General features: G+C 52.6%; 1 protein-coding gene across 1 annotated transcript; it reads left to right on the forward strand.

The window, feature by feature from the left end:
• The first annotated feature begins 2,976 nt into the window (after positions 1-2,976).
• On the forward strand, positions 2,977-20,622 carry NAXD (NAD(P)HX dehydratase). Its single transcript, XM_065895948.1, has 10 exons — positions 2,977-3,028; positions 6,440-6,590; positions 8,487-8,532; positions 9,185-9,273; positions 12,301-12,409; positions 17,740-17,790; positions 17,869-17,973; positions 18,768-18,888; positions 19,887-20,007; positions 20,424-20,622. Exons 1-10 carry the CDS (start codon positions 2,983-2,985, stop codon positions 20,620-20,622), a joined length of 1,038 nt encoding a protein of 345 aa, XP_065752020.1. The 5' UTR covers positions 2,977-2,982.
• The last annotated feature ends 355 nt before the right edge of the window (positions 20,623-20,977 follow it).

Below are 20,977 nucleotides of genomic sequence, written 5' to 3' on the forward strand. Positions count from 1 at the left end.
TGCTCAGATTTTTACTTAGTGACTCATGTGGCCTACAGAATAAGCAAATGATTTTCCTCCACAAACTTGGACTGCATCGTTGTTTTTTTCTACCCAATAAACTTGTTAACTCTGCCAAATGTTTTTTAAATTTAATAGTACCGTATTCCCTAAGGATGATAAATACAGCCTGGCTTCTCTCTCTCACTTTTTGTTAACTTGCCCCTGAATCAACTATGAGAAATGATTCTGACCCATAAAATCGTTATGCCCACCAACCAAACAGAGGTTCTAATCCTCTTCTTAAGATTCTTCATTAGGTTTCCCTGCTTCCTGGATTGGACTTGAACTCCTGGAACCCATGTTAAAGGCCACCTGCCATTTTGCCCACATCTGCCTCAGACCCGTGCAAATCTAGTCCTGGTTCTCCCAGCTATTTTCCCTCTAAGACAGAATATAAGTGTTAATGTCAGACACCAGCTCTTAGCAAGGCCTAAAGGCATAATCTCTGCCAAGAAGAGGTTTAGCAGAAACAATGGCGAATCAAGAGTCCAGAAAGGTCTGTGTTCCTTTCACTACCATGATAAAATTTCATAATTGTCTCCTGAGTTAATTTCTAACTTACCTCCAGCAGAATTTCTGCTTGAATAACCTCTAAAGGATCAGACGTAAATACAGCACTGTCTGATAAGGATGGTTAGGTCTGGGCTAGTTTTCAGTTTATAGAACTGATGTTCATCCGAAATTGCTCCCATTGACCACGTTTCAAAACACAGTCATCCTAGAGACAGCAGAGGGCACTCCAGGTGAACATTGAGTAACTGCAAAGCAAACATCCCAGGAGGAAATGTGACCTGGAGTGTAGGGTGTAGTGGGCGATACAGCACACGCTGAAATTTCTCCCGCTCAAAGCTAACCTAATATTTTCCATTTGTTTAGCTTCTTAATGTCCTAGGTCTGTACTGTCCCACATGGGAGACCCCATGTGCCTATTTAAATGTAAGTTAATTAAAATGTAAAATTCAGTTCTCTGTTGCACTGGCCACATTTCATGGACTCAAAAGATACAGGGGGGGCTTCCCTGGTGGTGCAGTGGTTAAGAATCCGCCTGCCAATGCAGGGGACACGGGTTCGAGCCCTGGTCCAGGAAGATCCCACATGCCGCGGAGCAACTAAGCCCGTGCGCCACAACTACTGAGCCTGCGCTCTAGACCCCGCGAGCCACAACTACTGAAGCCCGCGTGCCTAGAGCCCGTGCTCCGCAACAAGAGAAGGCACCGCAATGAGAAGCCCGCGCACCGCAACGAGGAGTAGTCCCCGCTCGCCCGCGTGCAGCAACGAAGACCTGACGCAAGCCAAAAAAGCCTACGAATTGTTCATTTCTGGAATTTTCTATTTTAATATTTTCGGACCTTTGTTGACTGAGGGTAACTGAAAGCAAGGCATGCAAAACCTCGAATGAGGGGGGACGACTGTATGTTATTCGAAGGTGATGTTGGGAAGGGTGAGGGACAAGCGGTGGACGCCCACGTTGCGGGCTGGTCACCTTTCACTCCCGGTCCTTCAGGCTTTATAAGAGACAAATCATGATGGCATCGGTGAACCTGGACACCGAGTGAGACGAGCCCCACCCACCCTCTTATTTCTTATCCCCGCAAATCCACCAGGGGGCAGCACCACCTCTCAGACTTCACAGCCTCATAGAGGAGCAAGGAAGATGCAGTGTAACTGATTTGTACTCATTTCCTAAGTTTACACAGATCTTTTCCCCCAAATCTAAGGGGAGGTGCCATGAGCAGGAACTCACGTTCTGTGAGAAGCAAGAATCGCTACATCACAAGGTTAGAGGTGGCTCCTAGGTGACCCATTGAAATGTACATTTACATTTATAAATGTATGTTTATATGTTTCCATTTGAAATAGAAAAAAGGGTAATGTAATAAAATTATTACATAAAATAAAATAAATAAAATAAAAGAATAAAATAAAAAATTCATGAATTCACACTGGTAATAAATAACCTACTGGTTAATAAAAAATAAAATAAAAATTCTGAATAAAATAAAAATTCAGTAGTTCATACTGATAATAAATAATCTGGCAAACACCACCTTAACCAAGCGATCAAAATTAACGAAGTTAATGTCACCTCAAAAAGGGGCACACTGACATTGCTTGTGTAGAAGATCCCGAATAATCTCAGAAGTATCTTCTGGAACTAATAGGAAAATTTAGCATAGTCAAAGGATACAATGACAGTATATAAAAATCAACTGTATTTCCATATATAAGCAATGAACAACTGAAAATTAAAAAATAATAGCATCAAAAGCATGATTTGGGTGTGTTGATAGAAATGTCCTAAATCATGCGGTGGTGATTACCTGATTATATACATTTGTTAAAACTCATAAAACTGTACACTTAAAATTAGTGAATTTAATTGTCATGTAAATTATACCTCAATGGAGAGAGAAAAAGCACCTACTGTGTGCCCAGTTCCAGGTGCTGAGCACACAGCACAGAACAAATAAATCTTTTCCATTGGAGCTAACTTTCTAGTCAGGGTTAGACCTTTGAAAATGAATGAATGAATGAATGCACATGTCAAGTAGTGAAAAGTGCTATGAATTAAAATAAAGCAGGGCAAGGGTGCAGGATGGCGGGAGAGGGGGTGTGAATTGTCTTATACAGAATGGGCAAGAAAGGATTCGCACGGATAAGACGACAGTTGAGCCGAGACCTAAATTAGATGAAACCGACCGTCTCCGGCCGCCTTTGACCGGCAGAGGCCAGTCCGAGGGCGGGGCGACTCCGAACCTCTGACCACTGGGAGTCGGCCGCCCGCTTCCGGCGGCGGCGCGGGGGCGGCCGGGAGCCCGGAAGTCGGTCGAGGGAGGGGAGTTCCCCGGCCGCGCGGGGGCCGCCGGGATATCGGAAGTCCGCCAAGGGCCGTGAGTCTCGCGGCCGCGCGAGGGCGGCTGGGAGACCGGAAGTCCGCGGATGGCTGTGAGTTCCGGCTGCGGGGCCGTCAGGAGCTGCTTGGGAGGTAAGCGCGATACCGGCCTTCCCGGCCATGGCCAGCCGGGCGGGGGCCGGGGCTGTGGTTGCCGGCGCCGCCGTTGTCGCGGTGCTCTCGGCCGCGCTCGCGCTCTACGGGCCGCCGCTGGACGCAGGTACTCGGCCGCGGGCTACTCGTCCGGGCGGGAGTCGCCGCCGTGGGGCCGGGGTCGCGCGGAGCCGCGGGTCCTGGGTCCACCTGGGGAGGGGTTAACCGAGGGACCCCGAGGACCCCGGCCAGGCCATGGCTGCTGAATAGAGCGGACTGTGTAGAAAGAATGAGGCGTAAACGGGACAAGTGCGTCCGGCTTGGAGCACCATCCCCTCCTGTATGGTTTTCCTCTCTTGCCCTGCGGATATTATTGTACCTAAGAGTTTTCAAACCGCTGGACAGTGTGTTGTATTATCTCACTTCTCCCAACAACGTGGAGAGGCTGCTGTTTTGTAAGGAAAGAGGCCCTGAGCCAAGGTTCCCAGCCAGAAAGTAGCTGAAATGGTAAAACGCGCTTTGGCTGTAGTCCTTAGCAGCAGGCAGGACGGAGAGTAACTGTTAGGGGGGTTTGGCTGTTTGGTTTTGGGCACCGTAGTTTCAGGAGATTTGAGGAGCATCGAGGGGCCCCTCAGCTTCTGCACTTCACTCAGTCACACCAGCCCAGGCGCTTCTGGGCACCAGTTTGTTCGGAGATACTTTATCTGTCGCAGTTGGTCTTAAATTCGTACACTCCTTGATTGGTTAGCAAGATTTCTCTTTGAGTCGGCTTGAGATTTCATTATTGGGCCGAGCTGCGGAGCTTTTACCAAAAACTGGCTTCCCATCCCAGCTTTAGGGCATCTCGGTTAATTTAAAGCTTGCTGTCACATGTTCCAAATTAGCTAAGGTTCCGTTAAATTAAAGCAAGAAACATTGGTATTGCAAAGTTGTGAGTGGCAAGTAATTTTAGAAAACAGCCCAGAATAAAGAAATCTATTTAACTTTCCTCAGCCACACTTTAAAGCGAACAAAACCAGACGGGTATGGCCTGTTCTTCTAGATTCAGAATTGTATGAAGACAAATTACTTACTAGGATAAACGTCAAGTTGCCTCTTGCCAAGGCCTTTTTATCCTTAAGAACTTTGATGTTTGTATTTCAATATTTCTGTGGATAAGTCCAAACGGTGCATGTCAGTAAGCCAGCTGAAACTTGATTCTCTGTGGAGTATAGGGAAGTTGAACTGACCTTCCTTTGGCCCTCTCACTGACAGGTGTTGATCTCAGGTGAGTGTTACAAAACCCTAATGCGCAGGGTGGATTGTGCTTTGCAGTCATACAATTGCAGTTAAAAAGTGAAAACGCTGTACTTCTCCACAGTGATGTTTTTTACCCATCCCAAATTGGTTTCAGAAGGCATTTGAGAAGGATTTGACTTGTCTTTTGGTTGGTGGCGTGATTATTTGATTAAAAAAAAACACTTTTCTGCCTGAAAATGGCAGCATTTTGGTAAAATGGTGTCTTCTGCCCTGGCTTATCCGTTCGTAACCATAGCATCTTCACAGGTCTGTCTCTGAGCCTCAGTTTCCTTGTCTGTAAAAGAAGGATAAACTGAGGAGAGTGAGGCAAGATGCCATTAATTCATCAGGCATTTATTGAGTGGCTTGTTCTGTGCCAGACTCTGTTCCAGGTGGTTGAGGGTGGGAGTCCAGCCCTTAAGTCACAGGTGGGGCTATACCTCATTCTGTGGAGGCAGAAGGTGCAGGGGTGGTCTTGGGATGCTCTGTGTGTGGCTAGCTGCTTAAAGTGATGGCGGCTAATAAACCCAAAACATTGTAAGGGACTCAGAACGATCTGTGAGTGACTGGTGAGTTTGGATTCTGTCTTTACAATTTCCAGACTTTAAAAAGCACCTGTATTTATTGTTCTGGGGCATTTGGAGGAGAGACCATTCTCCGATATCCTCGCATTGACCAGTCACCTTATGCTAGGTGTGTTCAAGTTTGACACAGATGCATGGCAAGTACCACGGTAAGCGCACAGACGGCTCGTCAGTGGTCAGCAGGGCCATCCTGAAATCCACCTGTAACAGCTGTGGTTCCTGTCCCGCAGCTGGCCAGGGAGCCTAGGCAAGAGCGTCTCAGGGCCGCTGTGCACGGTGGCGAAGAGAGTGCGTGGCTGGGAGTCTGGGGTGCAGGCGGGCGTGCGGGAGGTTGGGGCCGGGGGCGGGGAGTGAGAGCTGATTGCTCTGTTAGGTCAGCGCCTCTGTGGCCCGGCTCTGCGTCAGGTTGGCCCGGGGCAGAGGCATCGGGGGCTGGACTGATGGTTGAGCAAGCCTTGTGCCTTTTCACGGCCAAAGGGTTAGGGTTACGGCGATTCTGTTTGGAGTTTTAATCCTGTGTTGATGTAGAAGAAGGTAGGAAGGCGTTTGGATGGATGGTAATTAATATTCTTTTTACATCTTGGGTCTAAGCATCCATCTGATATATTGGCTAAGGAGGCATTTACATCTACTCATTAAGGAAAATTACGTGAATAACGTCGTTGAGTGAAAAGTAAAATTGTAAGAGTGATAGAAGATAAAGCTCTTTTACCATATATATGGAGCTGAGTCAGTCTCTGTTCTTCACTTGGACTTGTGACCCACGTCTGGTTTTCCTCTGCTGCTGAGATAATGGGAAGATAAAAATATTGGATGCCTTTTTTGTGAAAATGTTGTTCGTATCAGCAAAGATCCTTTAATTCTAGAGAAAATGCATGCTTTATTATCTATTCATACATTGGGCTCTACAGAACACAGGATTTCTCTCACAGCTGAGCTGTTTTTAATAATATGGCAAAACATACAACATAGAAAGTTTTTCAAGAAAGGCCAATTAAAATTAGCTATTTATAGACAATTCAATGATCAAACTATTTTAAAATGCCACTTTGAACCCAGTGTAAGATGTGTTCCTTATTTAGAACGCCATTTCCAGGTTATTTGATTATCTAATTGAGTGTTGGAACCACGACTGGAAAATGAATTGGGAATAACATGAACCACCTGTCTGGCTTGAATAGACCGTTGAAAGTAGCAAAGGGGACAAGAGACCTAATAAACTTGAAGGAAGATTATGATGAAATATGTGTAGTTCATTAAGTAACAGTGCGTTAAAAAAAACTTTCTGAAAGCTTGAGTAGACTTCCAAGACGTCTGATGCGTTCGAAGTAAATCTGGTCCATGCAACTGTATTGGTAGTGTTGTGTTGTTACTTCTGAACAGCATTTGCTTATGGAAATGAAATGATGAAACCATTGGATAAAAATCTACAGCATTCATATTGAGCCAGCTTTGGGAGGTGTTTTGATTAATGGGGTATTTTGTGCAAGTCTGTTTTTGATGTATGCTGGTAGACACTTACCTTTCTGAACATTTTCCTGTTTTTCAGTTTTAAATCAAGCATTTCCACTGCATACAGCACGCTCAGTAACGGACATGGAGGCTGCTTTGCAGCTGGTGAGGAATGTGGTGCCTCCTCTGGCCACCTGGAAGCACAAAGGGCAAGCTGGGAGGATAGGCGTGGTGGGAGGCTGCCCAGAGTAAGTTGCATGGACACAGCGTCCTCCTCCGGCTGTCGCCTACCTGTCGTCCCTCCGTCCGTCCGGTTGGACCCCAGGGGTCATTTCCAAGTGTCCTCTGATAGTCCGGCAGTAGTTTTCAGTGATGAACGTTTGATTGAGCAGCAGAGAAGGCATGGGGCGCCGATTGGGTGAGGCCGCTGCTTCTCACTTTGCGCTCTGTACCGACGGTGTTCGTTACCATGAGCCTTGGTTACTTTGTGGTCAAGGTAGAGACGCTCAGCATCTGCTTGCTTTCCTTTCTTAATTTAAAGATATTCCTGGAAGTTCCTTATGAAACTTGACAGATCCTAGCTTTTTTCTGAGGCCTTTTTTCTCTTCTAGTTTTATATATTAGGCTGCTGTGTCGTCGACACATGAAGATTTGTAATTTGTCCTTGCTTGTGATACCTGCTGCCTTTGACTTAACTTCGACCTTGGTTACTATTCAGTTTCTGCTTCCTTTCTGTTTGCACTGATACGCTCTTTGCCTAGCCTTGTCTTTTCAACAGTTTAGCATGTAGTTGGCTGTATTTATTAAAATAACATGTAACTAGATTGTGTTTCTTTACCCAACGTGACAGTGACTGCCCTTTCTAAGTGAGGGGGATGTATTTCTTTTGTTAGCGAGGCTTGTATTCACACTGTGGGGTGAGTGTGTATGTCCGCTGTCCTGTCCTTTGGCATTTCGGGCGAGTTCGTGGCTCTGCCCTGGGGAGACTGTCACACGTGCAGCGTGCCCTGAGCGCGTTTCCCTGTTCGGGTTAGCAAAGCTCTTCTTCACCCCTGGGATTGACGTAACAGTTACCGTCACTCATCTGATGTCACGTTCACGGATTTTCCTGCTGTGCTTGAAGTGCCCTTAAGCACAGTTACAGGCGTTTCCGAGCAAGCGGGTGGAAGCAGGAAGGAGGCGTGCGAGTCTCTTCTCGTTTGTCTCCATGTCCGAGGTGACCGCTGGCTCTGCTCACCGTTGCTCTCGGGGGTGGGTCCTGCTCCTTGGGGTGCCAACCAGTCCAGGGGCTCCGGCCTGTGGTCACCTCGAGCACACTGTCTCTCTCTGCAGTGCCTTTGGGAAACTCTCCCTGTCTTCTCAGACCTCCAGGTTTTGTTTTGTTTCGCTTTGTTTTTTCCCCTAACCCACATCCCTACCATCCTTGCTAACAGAACCCCAATCTTGTTCGGTTGATGTTGCATTTTCTCTTACTTGTGTCTGTGTGCATTCCTGATAAATCAAGTGCTTTCTGTGTCTATATTAGTCTAGAGAGAGGTGTCGTCTTTATAATATTAAGTCCTCTCATCAAGTGTACATCTTTTCTGTTCTTTAATAGGTTTTTAAAATGTCCCCACAGAGTTATCATGTGTTCTATAAGGTTAATTCCTAGATGCTTTATGATTTTTGCTGGTATTGTAGATGCTATCATATTCTAATCAGTTATTCCTGGTATAGAAAATAACCATTTTTTTCCGGTTGATGTAAATCTTGCCGAACCACTGTACACTAGGAGATTCATTTTTTAACAGCTTTATTGAGGTCTGGTTGGTATACGGCAAGCTGCAAATGTTATAAATGTACAATTCGATAAGTTTGACCTCTGTACGGCCCCCTGAAGCCATCCGTCAAGGCTTCAGTTTGCACATACGCATTTCAGAGAGACCTTGGGGCACCTGGCCAGGACCTGCCTCTCCTGACATGGTTCAGAGCCTCATAGGAAAGATTGACTTTCCTGGGACTGATCCGTGTTAATAACCCTTTTCCCGAGCTTCTACCGGGGGTCGGGCCGTGCCCGGGTGCTGCGTGTCTGTGTAATTTACTGATAAGCCTGGTGTGCTTACCTCATTCTCAGATGTTTTTGACTGTAAATGTCTTCTTTTTAGGTACACTGGAGCCCCCTATTTTGCAGCGATCTCAGCTCTCAAAGTGGTATGTTTGTTCATAGCTTCTTTTTCAGGATTTTTCTAGTAAAGGGTTGGATTATTTAAATATGACTGAAGCAAATGTTTTCTGAGTAGTCTCTCAATATTCAGAGAAATCTGAATAACATTTTGGGTAATCGTGGTAAGAGACGTACCTTTAAATCTACCCTGACCTCTTGTGCAGCCACAAAGTAACTTGGATTGGGACTCGTTTTCTTTTAAGCTAAACTCTTTTTAGAACTGTACTTCACCACAGTGATCCAGGCTGCCTTTTCAGTCCTAGCATAAGCAGTGGACCTCTTTTAACCTTGGCAGTTGTCACGGCAGCGTTTTGATCAAGTCCTGGAGGCCCAGTGGCATAGGGACTGTGACGTGGGCTCTGCTTCTGCGGACCTCACCGTGATGCCACCTGAGCCGGCGGGGCCACCTGCCTCTTTGGCGGCAGCAGAAGCCCGCCTCTCTTTCCAGGCCTTTCTTAGGTTTTGCCGCCGGCCGGAGGCTCTCAGACGCCTCCTGGCTGTGGGTTACCTGCGGCAGGGGGCGCTTTTCTTCTGCGGACGGTGCTGCGGAATTCGCACGGTGGTACCAGAGCCACCAGTGCTCTTGAGTGTCTGTCGGGCGAATCCCGCGTTAAGCCGGCCTCCTGTGCCCCTCCTCAGGGCGCGGACTTGTCCCACGTGTTCACCACCCAGGATGCCGCGCCTGTGATCAAGTCGTACAGCCCGGAGCTGATCGTTCACCCGGTTCTGTGAGTAGTGGGGCCCCGGCGGGCGCGGGGCTTGTAGCCACTCTCCTGGGTCACAGGGTCTCTGCGCCTTCGTGGTGCGCCTTCTTGGAGCCGCTGTGCAGTAGCCGCGGTGCAGGGAGGGGGCAGGGGGGAGGGTGCTGTCGGAAGAAGCGAGGGAACGATAATGACCCCGCGTCTGTAGTCAGAATAAGACAGACAGTGTGCAGGAGACCTGGGCCCCAGGGCTGCCCGGGCTGTCCCCTGTGGCCCGTCGGCAATGGCCGGAGGGTCCTAGGCCCAGGAGGAGCCGTGGGCCTGCCTGTGACAGTGCCTCACATGGCAGCAGTAATTGTGACAGTGCCTCACGTGGCAGCAGTAATGACCGTTCGATCGCTCAGCAAGCGCTTACTGGACTCTGTCCTGGGTTCCGCGGGGACAGCATCTGACTGGGCAGCCCAAGACCTGCTCCCATGTGGCTTCCTCTCCAGGGCGGCCCTGTGCCCTGGAACTTTCTGCAACGGTGAAGCTTTTCTCTCGGTGCTGTGCGAGACTGTGGCTGCTGAGAGCCTGAAACGCGGCCAGTGGGACTCAGGAGCTGAGTCTTTACTTTGATTTTAATTACATGTAAAAGCCCCGCGTGGTCAGCGTCTACTGTATTGGGCCATGCACACAGCTTTGGGGGACAAACGAGGTAACAGCTTGTCAGGCGGTGCTAAGGACCGCAGGGAGGGCGGGGCGGGGAGTGCTGGGTGCGCGCGCGTGTGTGGCGGGTGCTCCTGGGGTCGCCGTGGGCAGTGGCGCAGGGCGTGGCATCCAGTGAAGGCGCAGACACGGGGGCTGGGGGGGAGCGGGCTTGGGAGCTCATGCTGCAGGCCTGCTGGGGACACTTAGTCTGGGGTGCTTGGGAGGGGCTGGGTGACCAGAGAGGTTCAGGGCCACGCTTTGCTGGTCGTGGGGGTCATAGTAAGGGTTCTGGCCCTTGGGGCCCAGGGCGGAAGCAGGGGTCCCGCTGGGAGGCTGTGGTAAGCCCCTGGGTATGCGTGCGTGCTGGGCTAGAGACAGGAGCGGGTCAGAGCCTGGCCACGGCAGGGGAGTGCAGCCCCGCCCTCCCGCGGGCGGGCCGTGAGACCGGCAGGAGCGTGGGGAAGCCACCAGGGTGTGGGCTGAGCAGGTTGTCATCTCCATGGCCTGCTGATGGTGCCGGCGGCCGTGGGGTGGGCAGGGGAGCCTAGATCTGGGAGTTGTCAGCGCGTGGGCTGCGTTTAAAGCAGGAGGCGAAGCTGTGTGTGGGTCGGGAGGGCCCGGCGCGCCGGCGGCTGGGAGCAGACTGGAGGGGCCTGGAGGGCGTCCTGGGGCCGAGTGGAGAGCTTTGCGGATGGTCCTGGAAGAGCCCGTGCCTGGAGCCGGACACGAGGCCTCGGCTCCCAGTGTGGGGTCCCCAGTGCGGGGTCACCGGCAGCCCGAGCGGGGCTGCTGGGGGGCGGGCCGGGCCGTCTGGTAGCCTGTGGGCCCTGAGAGTGGCGGCTGGGCCTCAGAGTCGTGCGCAGCCATCAGGTCTGGGCTTAAGGAGGGCTCCTGATGTCGCGGGGGGTCGGGGCGCCGCCGGGCACACGCCTCCCCGCAGGCCTGAGGTGGGGACGTCTGCACCACAGATAGGAGTGCGGCCTGCACTGCATCTGTGCGCCTGTGTGATGGAACCAGACTGGCACAGGTCATTTTGAAATGAGTCATCATGTCTTATTTTAACGTGTTTTACGTACTTTTCCCCCCGTGAGTCTTAATTTTAAAAAAAGAAAAAGAAAGTGTAGTATGATCGTGACTATATACCCTGCATTACTGACTCTTTCTGATGGGAAGGAAGTTCCATTTGCCTCAGCTTTGGTGAGACCCAGATCCTCTGCCTACCTTTGCGGAGTTCACAGAAACATGCGGACCACTCGAGTAAACTGGGGTCCCTCCCGGGGCCTGGGAAGGGGCCCAGCAAGTGAGAGGCTCCGTGCTTGAGTTGCATCCCCGAGTATGCTGCCCTCACATCATGCCACACATCATGCTCTTTGTCGTTTCCTGTAAAACAGCACTTCCTCGCCGTGTTTCCTGCCCCTGCTGCTCCCTCCTTCTCTTGTCTGCTTGTCCCCAGAGGGGGTGGCTTCCCCTGCGAGCCTCCTAAGTGGAGGTGGCTTTTCCTTTGTTCCCCCGGCCACTGGGTCTGGAGGTGGGACGTGCGTCCTCCCGGACCATCACCTCTCGTTCCAAAACCTCCAGCTCCTTTGAAACTCCACCCACTGACCAAATACCCCTCCTCCCTGCAGCCGCCTCCGACCCCCATCAGTTCTTGGGTATTAGTGTCTCTCTCCACTATTGCTCCCGGGACTGTTGCTGATGTGTGTGGAGGGAACTGCTTTACTGGGATATGATTCACTATAAAATCCACTGACTTCAGTACAGTGGTTTGTGGTATGCTTGCCAGGTTCTTACGTCACATAGTCTTAGAACGCTCCCACCACTCCAGGACGGGAGCCCCTCCCCATCGCCACCCCAGCCCGAGGCGACCTCTCATCTGCTTGGTTTCCGAACATTTGCCTTTTCTGAACATTTCTTATGCGTGGGATCAGACGTTTGTGAGGTCTTGTGTCTGCCTTCTTTTACTTAGCATCCTGTTTTCGAGAGTTGTCCACAATGTAGCACGTGTCAGTGCTCTGTTGCTCTTTAACAAACAAAAACAAAACCCAGAAGTCCCCCCCCCGCAACCCCACCAGCTGCTGGCAACCGGCAGTCTCTTCTCTGTGGGTGAGTTTGGTGTTGTCTTTTTGCGTTTTTTTTGTTTTGTTTGCATACGCTATTTGTGTTTCTTGGGCTCATTTCACTTAGCAGAATGCTTTCAGGGGCATCTGAATGTTGAAAGCTAGACAACTATGGTGGGGTCCTGGCTGGGGTCCTGGAACAAGAAAAGGACATTGGGGGAAAATCTGGAAAAATCTGTAGTTTCATTAATAAAGTAAACAAAAGATGAAAATTTCAAGCTCTTTTGCCCTTCTTTTCCTTTTTTAGTGACAGCCCCAGTGCCGTCCAAGATGTGGAAAAGTGGTTGCCCCGACTGCACGCCCTGGTCGTAGGGCCTGGCTTAGGCAGAGACGATGTTCTTCTTGAAAACGTCAAGGTAACATGTAGAATTATTAACCACGCCTATTCCCACAGGCTCGGCCCTTAGATCGGGGGAGTCTGACGGCAATGCATTTTCCGTCGTTTGTTGCTCTGTGTGCGTCTTGCAGGAGGAGTTGAGACCGATAGAACGTGGTCTGGGGAATAGAGGAGACACTAGGCGTAAAGGTAGGGATGTGCTTAAACCAGAGCAGGGCACCGCTGAACGGCGCCCTCTTTCGCTCCCGGGGCTCTGGTCTCAGGCTGTGGCCGAGGAAGTCTCCATGGGGCCCGACGTGACCAGAGTCCCAGCATCTGGGCTGAGCAGGGTTAGCAGTGGCCGGGCGTGCGCTCAGGCTCGCAGTCGCCTCCCCGCGACCCCTTCCTGCTGGGGACCCCTGGCAGCCTGCTCCTGGTGCCCGCTGTAAGGGCGCAGTGCCCCCCGGGGCTGGCCGAGGGCCACGCTTTGTGCAGCGCTCTGCACGGTGCCCGGCTGGGCCCAGTGGGAGTCTGTCACAGCGAGCCAGTGGGAGAGGGTGCTGCTGGTGACTTCACCGTTGCTGTGAGCTGTGCCCTTAGAGAGAAACGTGAAAGGTGTTCTGGTGCTTCTAGCTTTGTGTCGTCAGCGGGTCCTCCTGAAAGCCCTTGTTAGTTTAATTTCTTAACCTGGTGCTCCTCCGACCACCTGAGGTCCTCATTGGTCTAGAAATCCCTGGGCCTTGGACCCCACGGGCCAGTTGTTCTGCTGCCTTTGCACTCTCTTCTGTCCCCTGCCGTCCTTTTCAGCTAAAGCCAGCGTAGCCGATGCTGGGTGATGGGGGAGCGGGCAGGAGACCCTAGTTCACCCTCGTGGGTACACGTGCATTCATTTACATTTTCGTTGATCATTTATGCTCTTCCTTACTACTGAAACTTTATGCCTGCTTTAATCTAAGAAGATGAAACTAATTTTTTAGCCTCAAAAAGTTGAAATAGAAATAAATGCTATCCTGGATCAGGGGAAATAGCTCGGATGGCACACCAACCCCACATTCTGTGTGTTCCCGCTGCCCAGGTCCTCCGACACTGCCCTGGTGTCACTCTCCGAGGGGACACATCTCAGGGACCTGCTGAGCTCTCCCTGCCCTCGTTGGGGCCCTTCTCAGTGCCCCCAGACCACCTGCCCCAGCTCCAGCCCTGGGAGGTGTCGGCCACATGCCTCGAGGGGGCTAGCGGTCATGGTGACCCTGATTTGCCACTTGCTTCAGCAGCTGGAGGGGCTCCTGGCTCAGCTTCTGCTTTTTGAGTTAAACTGAACAAAATCTCAAGGGAAAGAAGGTGTAGGGCGCTGTGAGTGTTGGTTGGACTTTCCTAGCAATCTGTGGGTAAAGAACATTTTAAAAGGCAGACGTGTGTTTGCTTTACCAGAATTTAGTGAGAACGTGAATTTTAAGGGTCCCTTCCACGGAAAATCTTTCCAGCCTTTGGGGTTAAAGTTGGGGCTGGAAATTTCACTTTCTTCAAGCCCGTGAATGATCACTGAGGAGAAACAGTAGCCGTGACAGGTGACTGGGGATGGAATGGAGCAGGAAATGTGTTTTCAACTTTAGTGTCGATAGTTGGTCCGTTTATTATTGCCTGTTTCAAACGGTTTGGTTAAAACATATGTACCCTCTGTAGGACGAGATGCTAAGTGAAATGGGCAGCAGCACAAACGCTGCGCGATCTCACTTCTGTGTGGAGTCAGAATAGGTGAGCTCGGAGAAGCAGAGAGGAGAAGGGTGGCTGCCGGGCACAGGGCGTCAGGGCAGTGGGGAGAGGTTACGTTCTCCCCCGGGGAGGTGATGGCTGTGTGGGTTAGCTGGACTGGTGATTATTTCACTATACTTCTGCACGGGCTCACCTTGGAGGTACTGGGGGTTCGGTTCCGGACCACTGCAATAAAGCGAATTCTCGTCATAAGGCCGGTCACGTGAATTTTTTGGTTTCCCAGTGGAGATAAAGTTGCGTTTGTGTTATACTGTAGTCTGTTACGTGTGCAATAGCATTATGTCTAAAAACAGTGTAGGTACTTTAATTTACAAGTACTTTGTGACTGAAAAGCGCCGACTGCCATCTGAGTCTCCAGTGAGACATCACTGTTTTGCTGGTGGAGGCTCTGGCCTCCACGCTGGCGTCTGCTGAAGCCTGGGGTGGCTGTGGCAGTAACCTTTGCCGCATTCATGAACGAATTTAAAGTGTACAATTCAGTGGCTTCTAGTACATTTACGGAGTTTGCAGCCATCACCACAGTCCGCTTAAGGATGTTTTCCTCACCCCAGAAAGAAGCCCCACACCCGTTAGCACTTGCTCCCCGTTCCTCCCAGCCTCCACCCCTGGCGACCACTAATCTCCTCTCTGTCTCGATGGATTGGCCTATTCTGGACCTTCGCAGGAACAGCATCGTACGGCGTGTGGTATCTGTCATCTCAGGGCTCACCCCGTGTGGCAGGTTGTCAGCGCTTCACGCCTTCCGTTGCTGTGTGATAGGCCGTGGTATGGAGAGACCGCGTTTTTAAAATCCATTCGTCACCTGGTGGACATTTGGGTTGTTTACACTTCTTGGCTATTACAAATAGTGCTGCTGTGAGCACCCATTTACAAGGTTCTTTGTGGATTTATGTTTTCATTTCTGTGGGGTATATACCTAGACTGGAGAAGCTGGATCATACGACACCTCCGTTTGGTGTCTTATCTAAGGTTTTTGCCTGACGCAATATTTACTCCTATGTTTTCTCTTAAGAGCTTTATTCTTTTAGCTCTGTGGTCCCTTTTGAGTTGTTTTGTGTATGGTGTTAAGGAAGGGGTTCAGTCCAGTTTTATATCCAGTTGTCCCAGTACTTCTTCGGGCCAGTGAATTCTCTGGGCATCCTTGTTGAAAGTCAGTTGACATCAGTGTGAGGGTTGATTTCTGGGCTCTCGTTTCTGTGCCATCGATTGTACAGCTGTCCTCGTGCCAGTAACCACATTATCTTGATTATTGTATCTGTGCAGTAAGTTCTGAAATCGCGAAGTGTGGGTCCTCCAACTTTCTTCTTTCCAGCGTTGTTTTGGCTATTCTGGGTCCCGTGAGTTTCCATGAGTTTTAGGATCAGCTTGTCAGTTGCAGAATGGACAGCTGGGATTTGGGTAGGGGTCACCTTGAATCTCTAGGTCAATTTGGGGATCACTGCTGTCTTAACAATATTGAGTCTTCCAGTTCATAAGCTGGTTTTGAGCCAGAGTTTGTGGCTGTAGGATCTTGACGGACCCGCCTAGTGTCTGTGCTCTTTGGCAGCCTGTTGTTTTCCTGGATGGATGGATGTGTCTTGGAGGCTTTTCCTGGCAGGATATGCAGATGTTCATTATTTTTTATAGCCTCATCATGATATGCTGTAATGTATTTAACTAGTTCATTTCGGCTGTTTACAGCATTTTTTTCTATTAGTGATGCCTTGAACATTTCTGTATATCTATTTGTTTCTTTTGGGTGTTTTCTTTAGGATAAATTTGTAGAAGTTCCACTGCTGAATCAAAGAGTATCTGTGGAAGGTGGAGATACTGAATAACATCCTCTGAACTGAGAAGGAACTTTTAAGACCGAAAAACAAAGCAGGCAACTGAGTGAAGTGCAGTTCTGAAGTTCACGTGGGGACTGACGTACAGGCAGGATCGGGTGGAAGATGACCCAGGTGTCCCTAGCTGCACGGAAAGGGTCCGAGGGGATTTCTGAAGAAAGAATCTGACCCCCAAGTGAGACGCATGTCTGCACTGATGGGAACTGGACTTTATTTCTCCCCTGCCCCCCGGGGGGCTCTCTGCAGAGGCACTCCTCCAGTTTTCATATCAGAGAAAGATGGTCAAGTCGGTAGGGAACTTGTCCGGCTTGGGCGCATTCCCGGCGAGTGGGGTAAAGCTCAGTCACTCACGCAGGGAGGGGAAGGGGCAGGGCTGCGGGCCTGAGATGGAGCTAACAAAGTGGGGTCAGCGTGGTCCAGCCACGCAGTGTGAAACTGAAACGTTTTTGAGAGATGCTCCCAGATTTCTCCAGAAGCTTGTAGCAGTTTGCTCTCCAGCAAGGGCTGCCCTTCCCAGGATGTGCTCTGGGGAGCTGCCACTCCTCACTCCCCCTGCTCGTGTGTAGAAAGCTCCCTGTTCCGCGTTAGCCCTCCTGACCTGTGTGTGGCTGGCTCCTGCGTTTGCCCGTTCTTCCCTTAGGTCAGGCTGCTGTCCGGATGTGTGTGTGTGCGGGGCTTGCTGCCTCGTCACGGCACGTGCTGGCGGCGCTGACCCTCCAGATGCCGTGACCGCGACAGCGTCAAGTGCACAGGCCCTCTGGGCCATGGAAGCAACAGCAGCCCTCCGTTCTCTGCGTCAGGCCGAGTGTCGCGTTGTGCGGTGTTACTAATGTGCTCTCCGTGGTGTCGGCTCGCGTCTCCCGGGTCTGAACATTCACTGGGCCACTGTCTTCGTAAGAGCTCCAGTAGGAAAGTACAGAGACTCAGAAAATCTGAATTGGTTCTAACAGTAACGCCCGACTCGGGGCAAGCAGACAGAGCATTTCCACTGTTTAAGGAGAGAGCCTTCCGTGGGCCCCGTACCCTGACCCTCACCGGAGGGGCTTTTGGGCACGCTCCCAGCACTCAGACCGGCGTCAGCAGGTGCGACTGAAGCCGTCGGGCAGGGCAGCTATGCTGGGTGAGGTTGCACTCCTCACTGCTACTTCACAGACGTGGGCTTATCTCCCAGTGTTTTAAATTATCCCTGCTTGTCATGTGTCTCGTTCACTGTTCTCTTCTAACGTTGTCTGTTACCCAGTGTCCATCGGGTAGAGGCCCTCTTCTCACGCTGTTGCCGTAAACGCCCTTGTCATGAAATACTGGCGCGTGATGATCAGCAGTCGTGTTCATCGGACACACACATCATTTTCAAGCGGAAAACCTCCAGCTTTTAGTGTGGCATCAGAGAGGAGTGCTGCACTGTTCATTACTGCGGTCATTCACGTGAAAACACGTGAAGTGTTACTTACGAGAAGTAGATAAAAGCTAAGGAGCTGGGGAATTCCCGAGACTTCGGGTCTCTTGGAAATTTGGAGGTGCCGGCTCAGGGTTGCCCTTCGTGGGCTGGCCTGGGACCCAGCACTGTGTGACGGTTCCCGTGGGCTCCTGTTTTCAGAGTTCCCAGGGCCCTGCCTTACAAAGTCTCTTTTCTGATTATTTTATGCGTTTGCTTTCTTGTTTCCTGTCTGTTGGTTGATGGCCTGATGTTGAAGTCCGTCAGGAACTGCTTGGTTTCTTTTACCCTCTCAGAGGTGACGGGCTTGTTGCTCAGCCTGGCTTCCTTTCCTCGCAGGGCATTTTAGAAGCGTCCAAGACCAGGGGCATCCCCATCGTCATCGACGCGGTGAGTGTGGCCTCCTCTCCCGTCCCCTCCTCCCAGGGGACCCCGCGGCCTCGCAGTGACGTGAGTCCTCGTCTGCAGGACGGGCTGTGGCTGGTCGCTCAGCAGCCGGCCCTCATCCAAGGCTACCAGAAGGCGGTTCTCACCCCCAACCACGTGGAGTTCAGCAGACTCGCCGAGGCTGTGGTGAGTCAGCCGACGTCCCGGGCAGGGGTGAGGGGCTCGTCCTGCGGGGACAGACGTGCAGAGGTGGGTGGACAGGTGCGCTCCCGGGTGCGTGCAATGATGGGGCATCTTCCAGTTAGCGTGTCTTCGTTTGGATAAAAGGTGGCCTCTGGGGTCAGCCCGCCCTCCTGCCACCGTGCACCCTGGGCGGATCGTTCCATCCCTGCCCCTGCCTCTGTAAAGTGTGGAGCATGATGGAATCTGCGTCCTAGGGTTTGTGAGGACGAAATAAAATAATACAGCTGACCCTTGAACAGCAGGGGTTAGAGGCGCTGAAGGCTGCACGCTGTCAAAATTCCGGGTGTGATCCACAGTCGGCCCTCTGGGTACGCGGTTCCCCGTGTCCTTGGTCCCGCACCCGTGGATTCAGCCAACCTCGGATTGTGTAGGGCTGTGGTATGTACTATGGGAAACATCCACATGTAAGTGGGACCTCGTGGTTCACACCAGCGTTGTTCGGGGGTCAGCTGTGTATATGTAAGCCCAGCGTCCTCACGTATTAGTGCCGTAAACGTCTGCTCGTTATTACTCGAAGTCGCATCCCTTGCAAACCTTTACAATCCCGGCCATGGGCCAGTAGTCCTGACTCTGGGTCTCCCTCCCGCTGGTGGACGGAAACGTCTCTGCACGTGGGGCCCGAGCTCGGCCGTCGGCAGGTGACCGGCGGGCCCTTCCCCGCATGAGGCGGGGTCAGGGTGGATGGGCTCTTCCCGTGTCTGATGACAGCTGTGTCTGTGTGTTGTCCTCCGTCGTAGCTGGGAGACCCCCTGGATGGCAGGGACCGCTACAGATCTGTGCAGAGACTCAGCCAGGCCCTGGGCAACGTCACCGTGGTCCAGAAAGGGGAGCAGGACGTGATCTCTGACGGCGGGCAGGGTGAGTGGCCGAGGGCTTCACGCCGCGTGTCGGCCAGCCATGCTGGGCACCAGCCCCAAGAGGACCTCCTGTTCACACACGGTCGGTCACACACGGGCACACGTGCACACTTACCCCCCAGAGAGGGACTCCCTGGTGAGCGTGTCAACCACAGCTTCTGGAAAGGCCATTCTTGTCTTGTTTCTCGCTGTTTTGCAAAGGGACGTGGCAGTGATGCATGCTGGTCCTGGTCGACACCAGGTACAGGGTGCAGTTTTGTCCGTGCTGTGCAAGGAGAGCCCCGAGCAGAGGCTCTGGGCAGCGGGCAGCCCTGCAGGCCCGTTGCCGCCTCACCTGAGGCACAGATGCAGTTGCTTGAGTTTTCACTGCTTCCTGTTGTTTTATAAAAACGCCCGGAAAACGGAGACACCCAAGGAGCCGCCGGTGGGGCGGGAGCCCCTGGGCCCCGCGCGTGGCTGCAGAGCCCCAGCAGGCCTGCCCGCATCCGCACCGGGGTTCGGTGCGTGACACCTCTGCTCCCTGCAGACGAGTCCTCCTGTTGCTGAAGTCTGCCCCGGAGGCAGGAGCCCGCCAGGCGTTGATGAGGGAGCTGTACACACGGAACCGGTGCCCAGGAAGGAGGGTGCACGCTCACACACGCCATCACACACACACGCTCGCTGTCATGCGCTGGACAGGAGACGCAGAGAGCCTCCTCTGCGTGGCCCTGAAGCCCGTGAGTCAGACGCTGGAAGGTGCTCTAGACTCTAACACAGAGAGGGCAGCAGCTGGTTAAGACGTTTTCCCAAGAGATAGAAACTTCCCGGCACGGCACAGACGAAGTCCCGGCAGGGCCGCCGCGGGCTCCCTGGGCTGGGGGCACCGTCCCCACCCTGTCCCCACAGACCCCTCGGTGCTGGCTGGGGGAGCTGGGCCTCCGCGCCGTGTCAGGACGGCCGGGGGGCGGGGGGCAAGGTGACGGAGCACGGCCCCTCTCACACGGCCCCCTCGCCCCGCAGCACTCACGTGCAGCCGGCAGGGCAGCGGCCGCAGGTGTGGCGGGCAGGGGGACCTCCTGTCGGGCTCCCTGGGCGTCCTGGCGCACTGGGCCCTCCTGGCTGGCCCCGAGAAGACCAATGGGTGAGTCGCGTCTTTGTTCCTCCCGTGCTGTTTCAGCAGTGGCACGTTTAGTAAGTGGCTGCTCGGAACATTCCGCTGAGGGGCCGGTGTCTGCTGGAAGAAGAGCCCCCGGGGCAGGGGTGGGTCCCGGGACGCTCACCGGGGGCTCTGGTGTCCCTGCTGGTGTCGGGGTGCTGCTCTGCGGGACCGGTGCCTCGGGGGACACGCAGGCAGGGGCAGAGCGTGTGCCGGGAGGTGACTGTCCACGGGGTGCAGCGCCCTGAGCGGTGGGGTCTGCCGTCGCCGGCAGAGGCATTTCTAATAGGCCCAGCGGCACGTTAGACTGAACTTGCCAGCGTGGGTCCCAGGGCGACCACAGGAGGGACAGGGAGGGCCTTCGGTGGCCACGACGCCCTGCTAACGCCGCTCCCCCGCAGGTCCAGCCCGCTCCTCGTGGCTGCCTTTGGTGCCTGCGCGCTCACCAGGCAGTGTGCCCGCCAAGCCTTCCAGAAGCACGGCCGCGCCACCACCGCCACAGACATGATCAGGGAGCTCGGGCCCGCATTCAGCAGACTCTTCGAAACCTCAGCTGGTGCAGACGGAGGGGTGGCCCCGACGGGGGAGCTGCGTTTGTGACGGGACCCGCCTCCGGTCCATCCGAGTCCTCTGGGAGGTGTGTGAGTCTGCGCCGTGCGGGTTGACGTAGACAGCGTCAGAGCTTGGCACGTAGCACTTTCTGGCTCAACTGCTGTGTGCTTGGAGATGTTATGATAGGAAACAGAGTATTCCTGAACTTTTCTCAGCTTCTGGGCAATATCAGAAAAGAATGAAGAGAATCACATGACAGCGAGACCGTCCGTCACCAGCTCAGCTGAGGCCGTGGGCTTTTGCTGTGCGATTCTTCTGTTTGCGGGAAGTTCCCCTCCTCCGGTAGTCCTCTCGGGGGGATCCCATCGCTCGTTTTCAAATGTCTACATGAATGATGTTTTCT

This window comes from Phocoena phocoena, chromosome 18 (assembly GCF_963924675.1).
Source record: "Phocoena phocoena chromosome 18, mPhoPho1.1, whole genome shotgun sequence".
In the NCBI taxonomy this organism is placed as follows: domain Eukaryota; kingdom Metazoa; phylum Chordata; class Mammalia; order Artiodactyla; family Phocoenidae; genus Phocoena; species Phocoena phocoena.

Coding starts and splice junctions, on each gene's coding strand:
- NAXD (XM_065895948.1), top strand. CDS start 2,983: ATGGCTGTGAGTTCCGGCTGCGGGGCCGTCAGGAGCTGCTTGGGAG. Junction 12,410..17,739: donor TTCTTCTTGAAAACGTCAAG/GTAACATGTAGA, acceptor CTTTCCTCGCAG/GGCATTTTAGAAGCGTCCAA. Junction 17,791..17,868: donor TCCCCATCGTCATCGACGCG/GTGAGTGTGGCC, acceptor CCTCGTCTGCAG/GACGGGCTGTGGCTGGTCGC.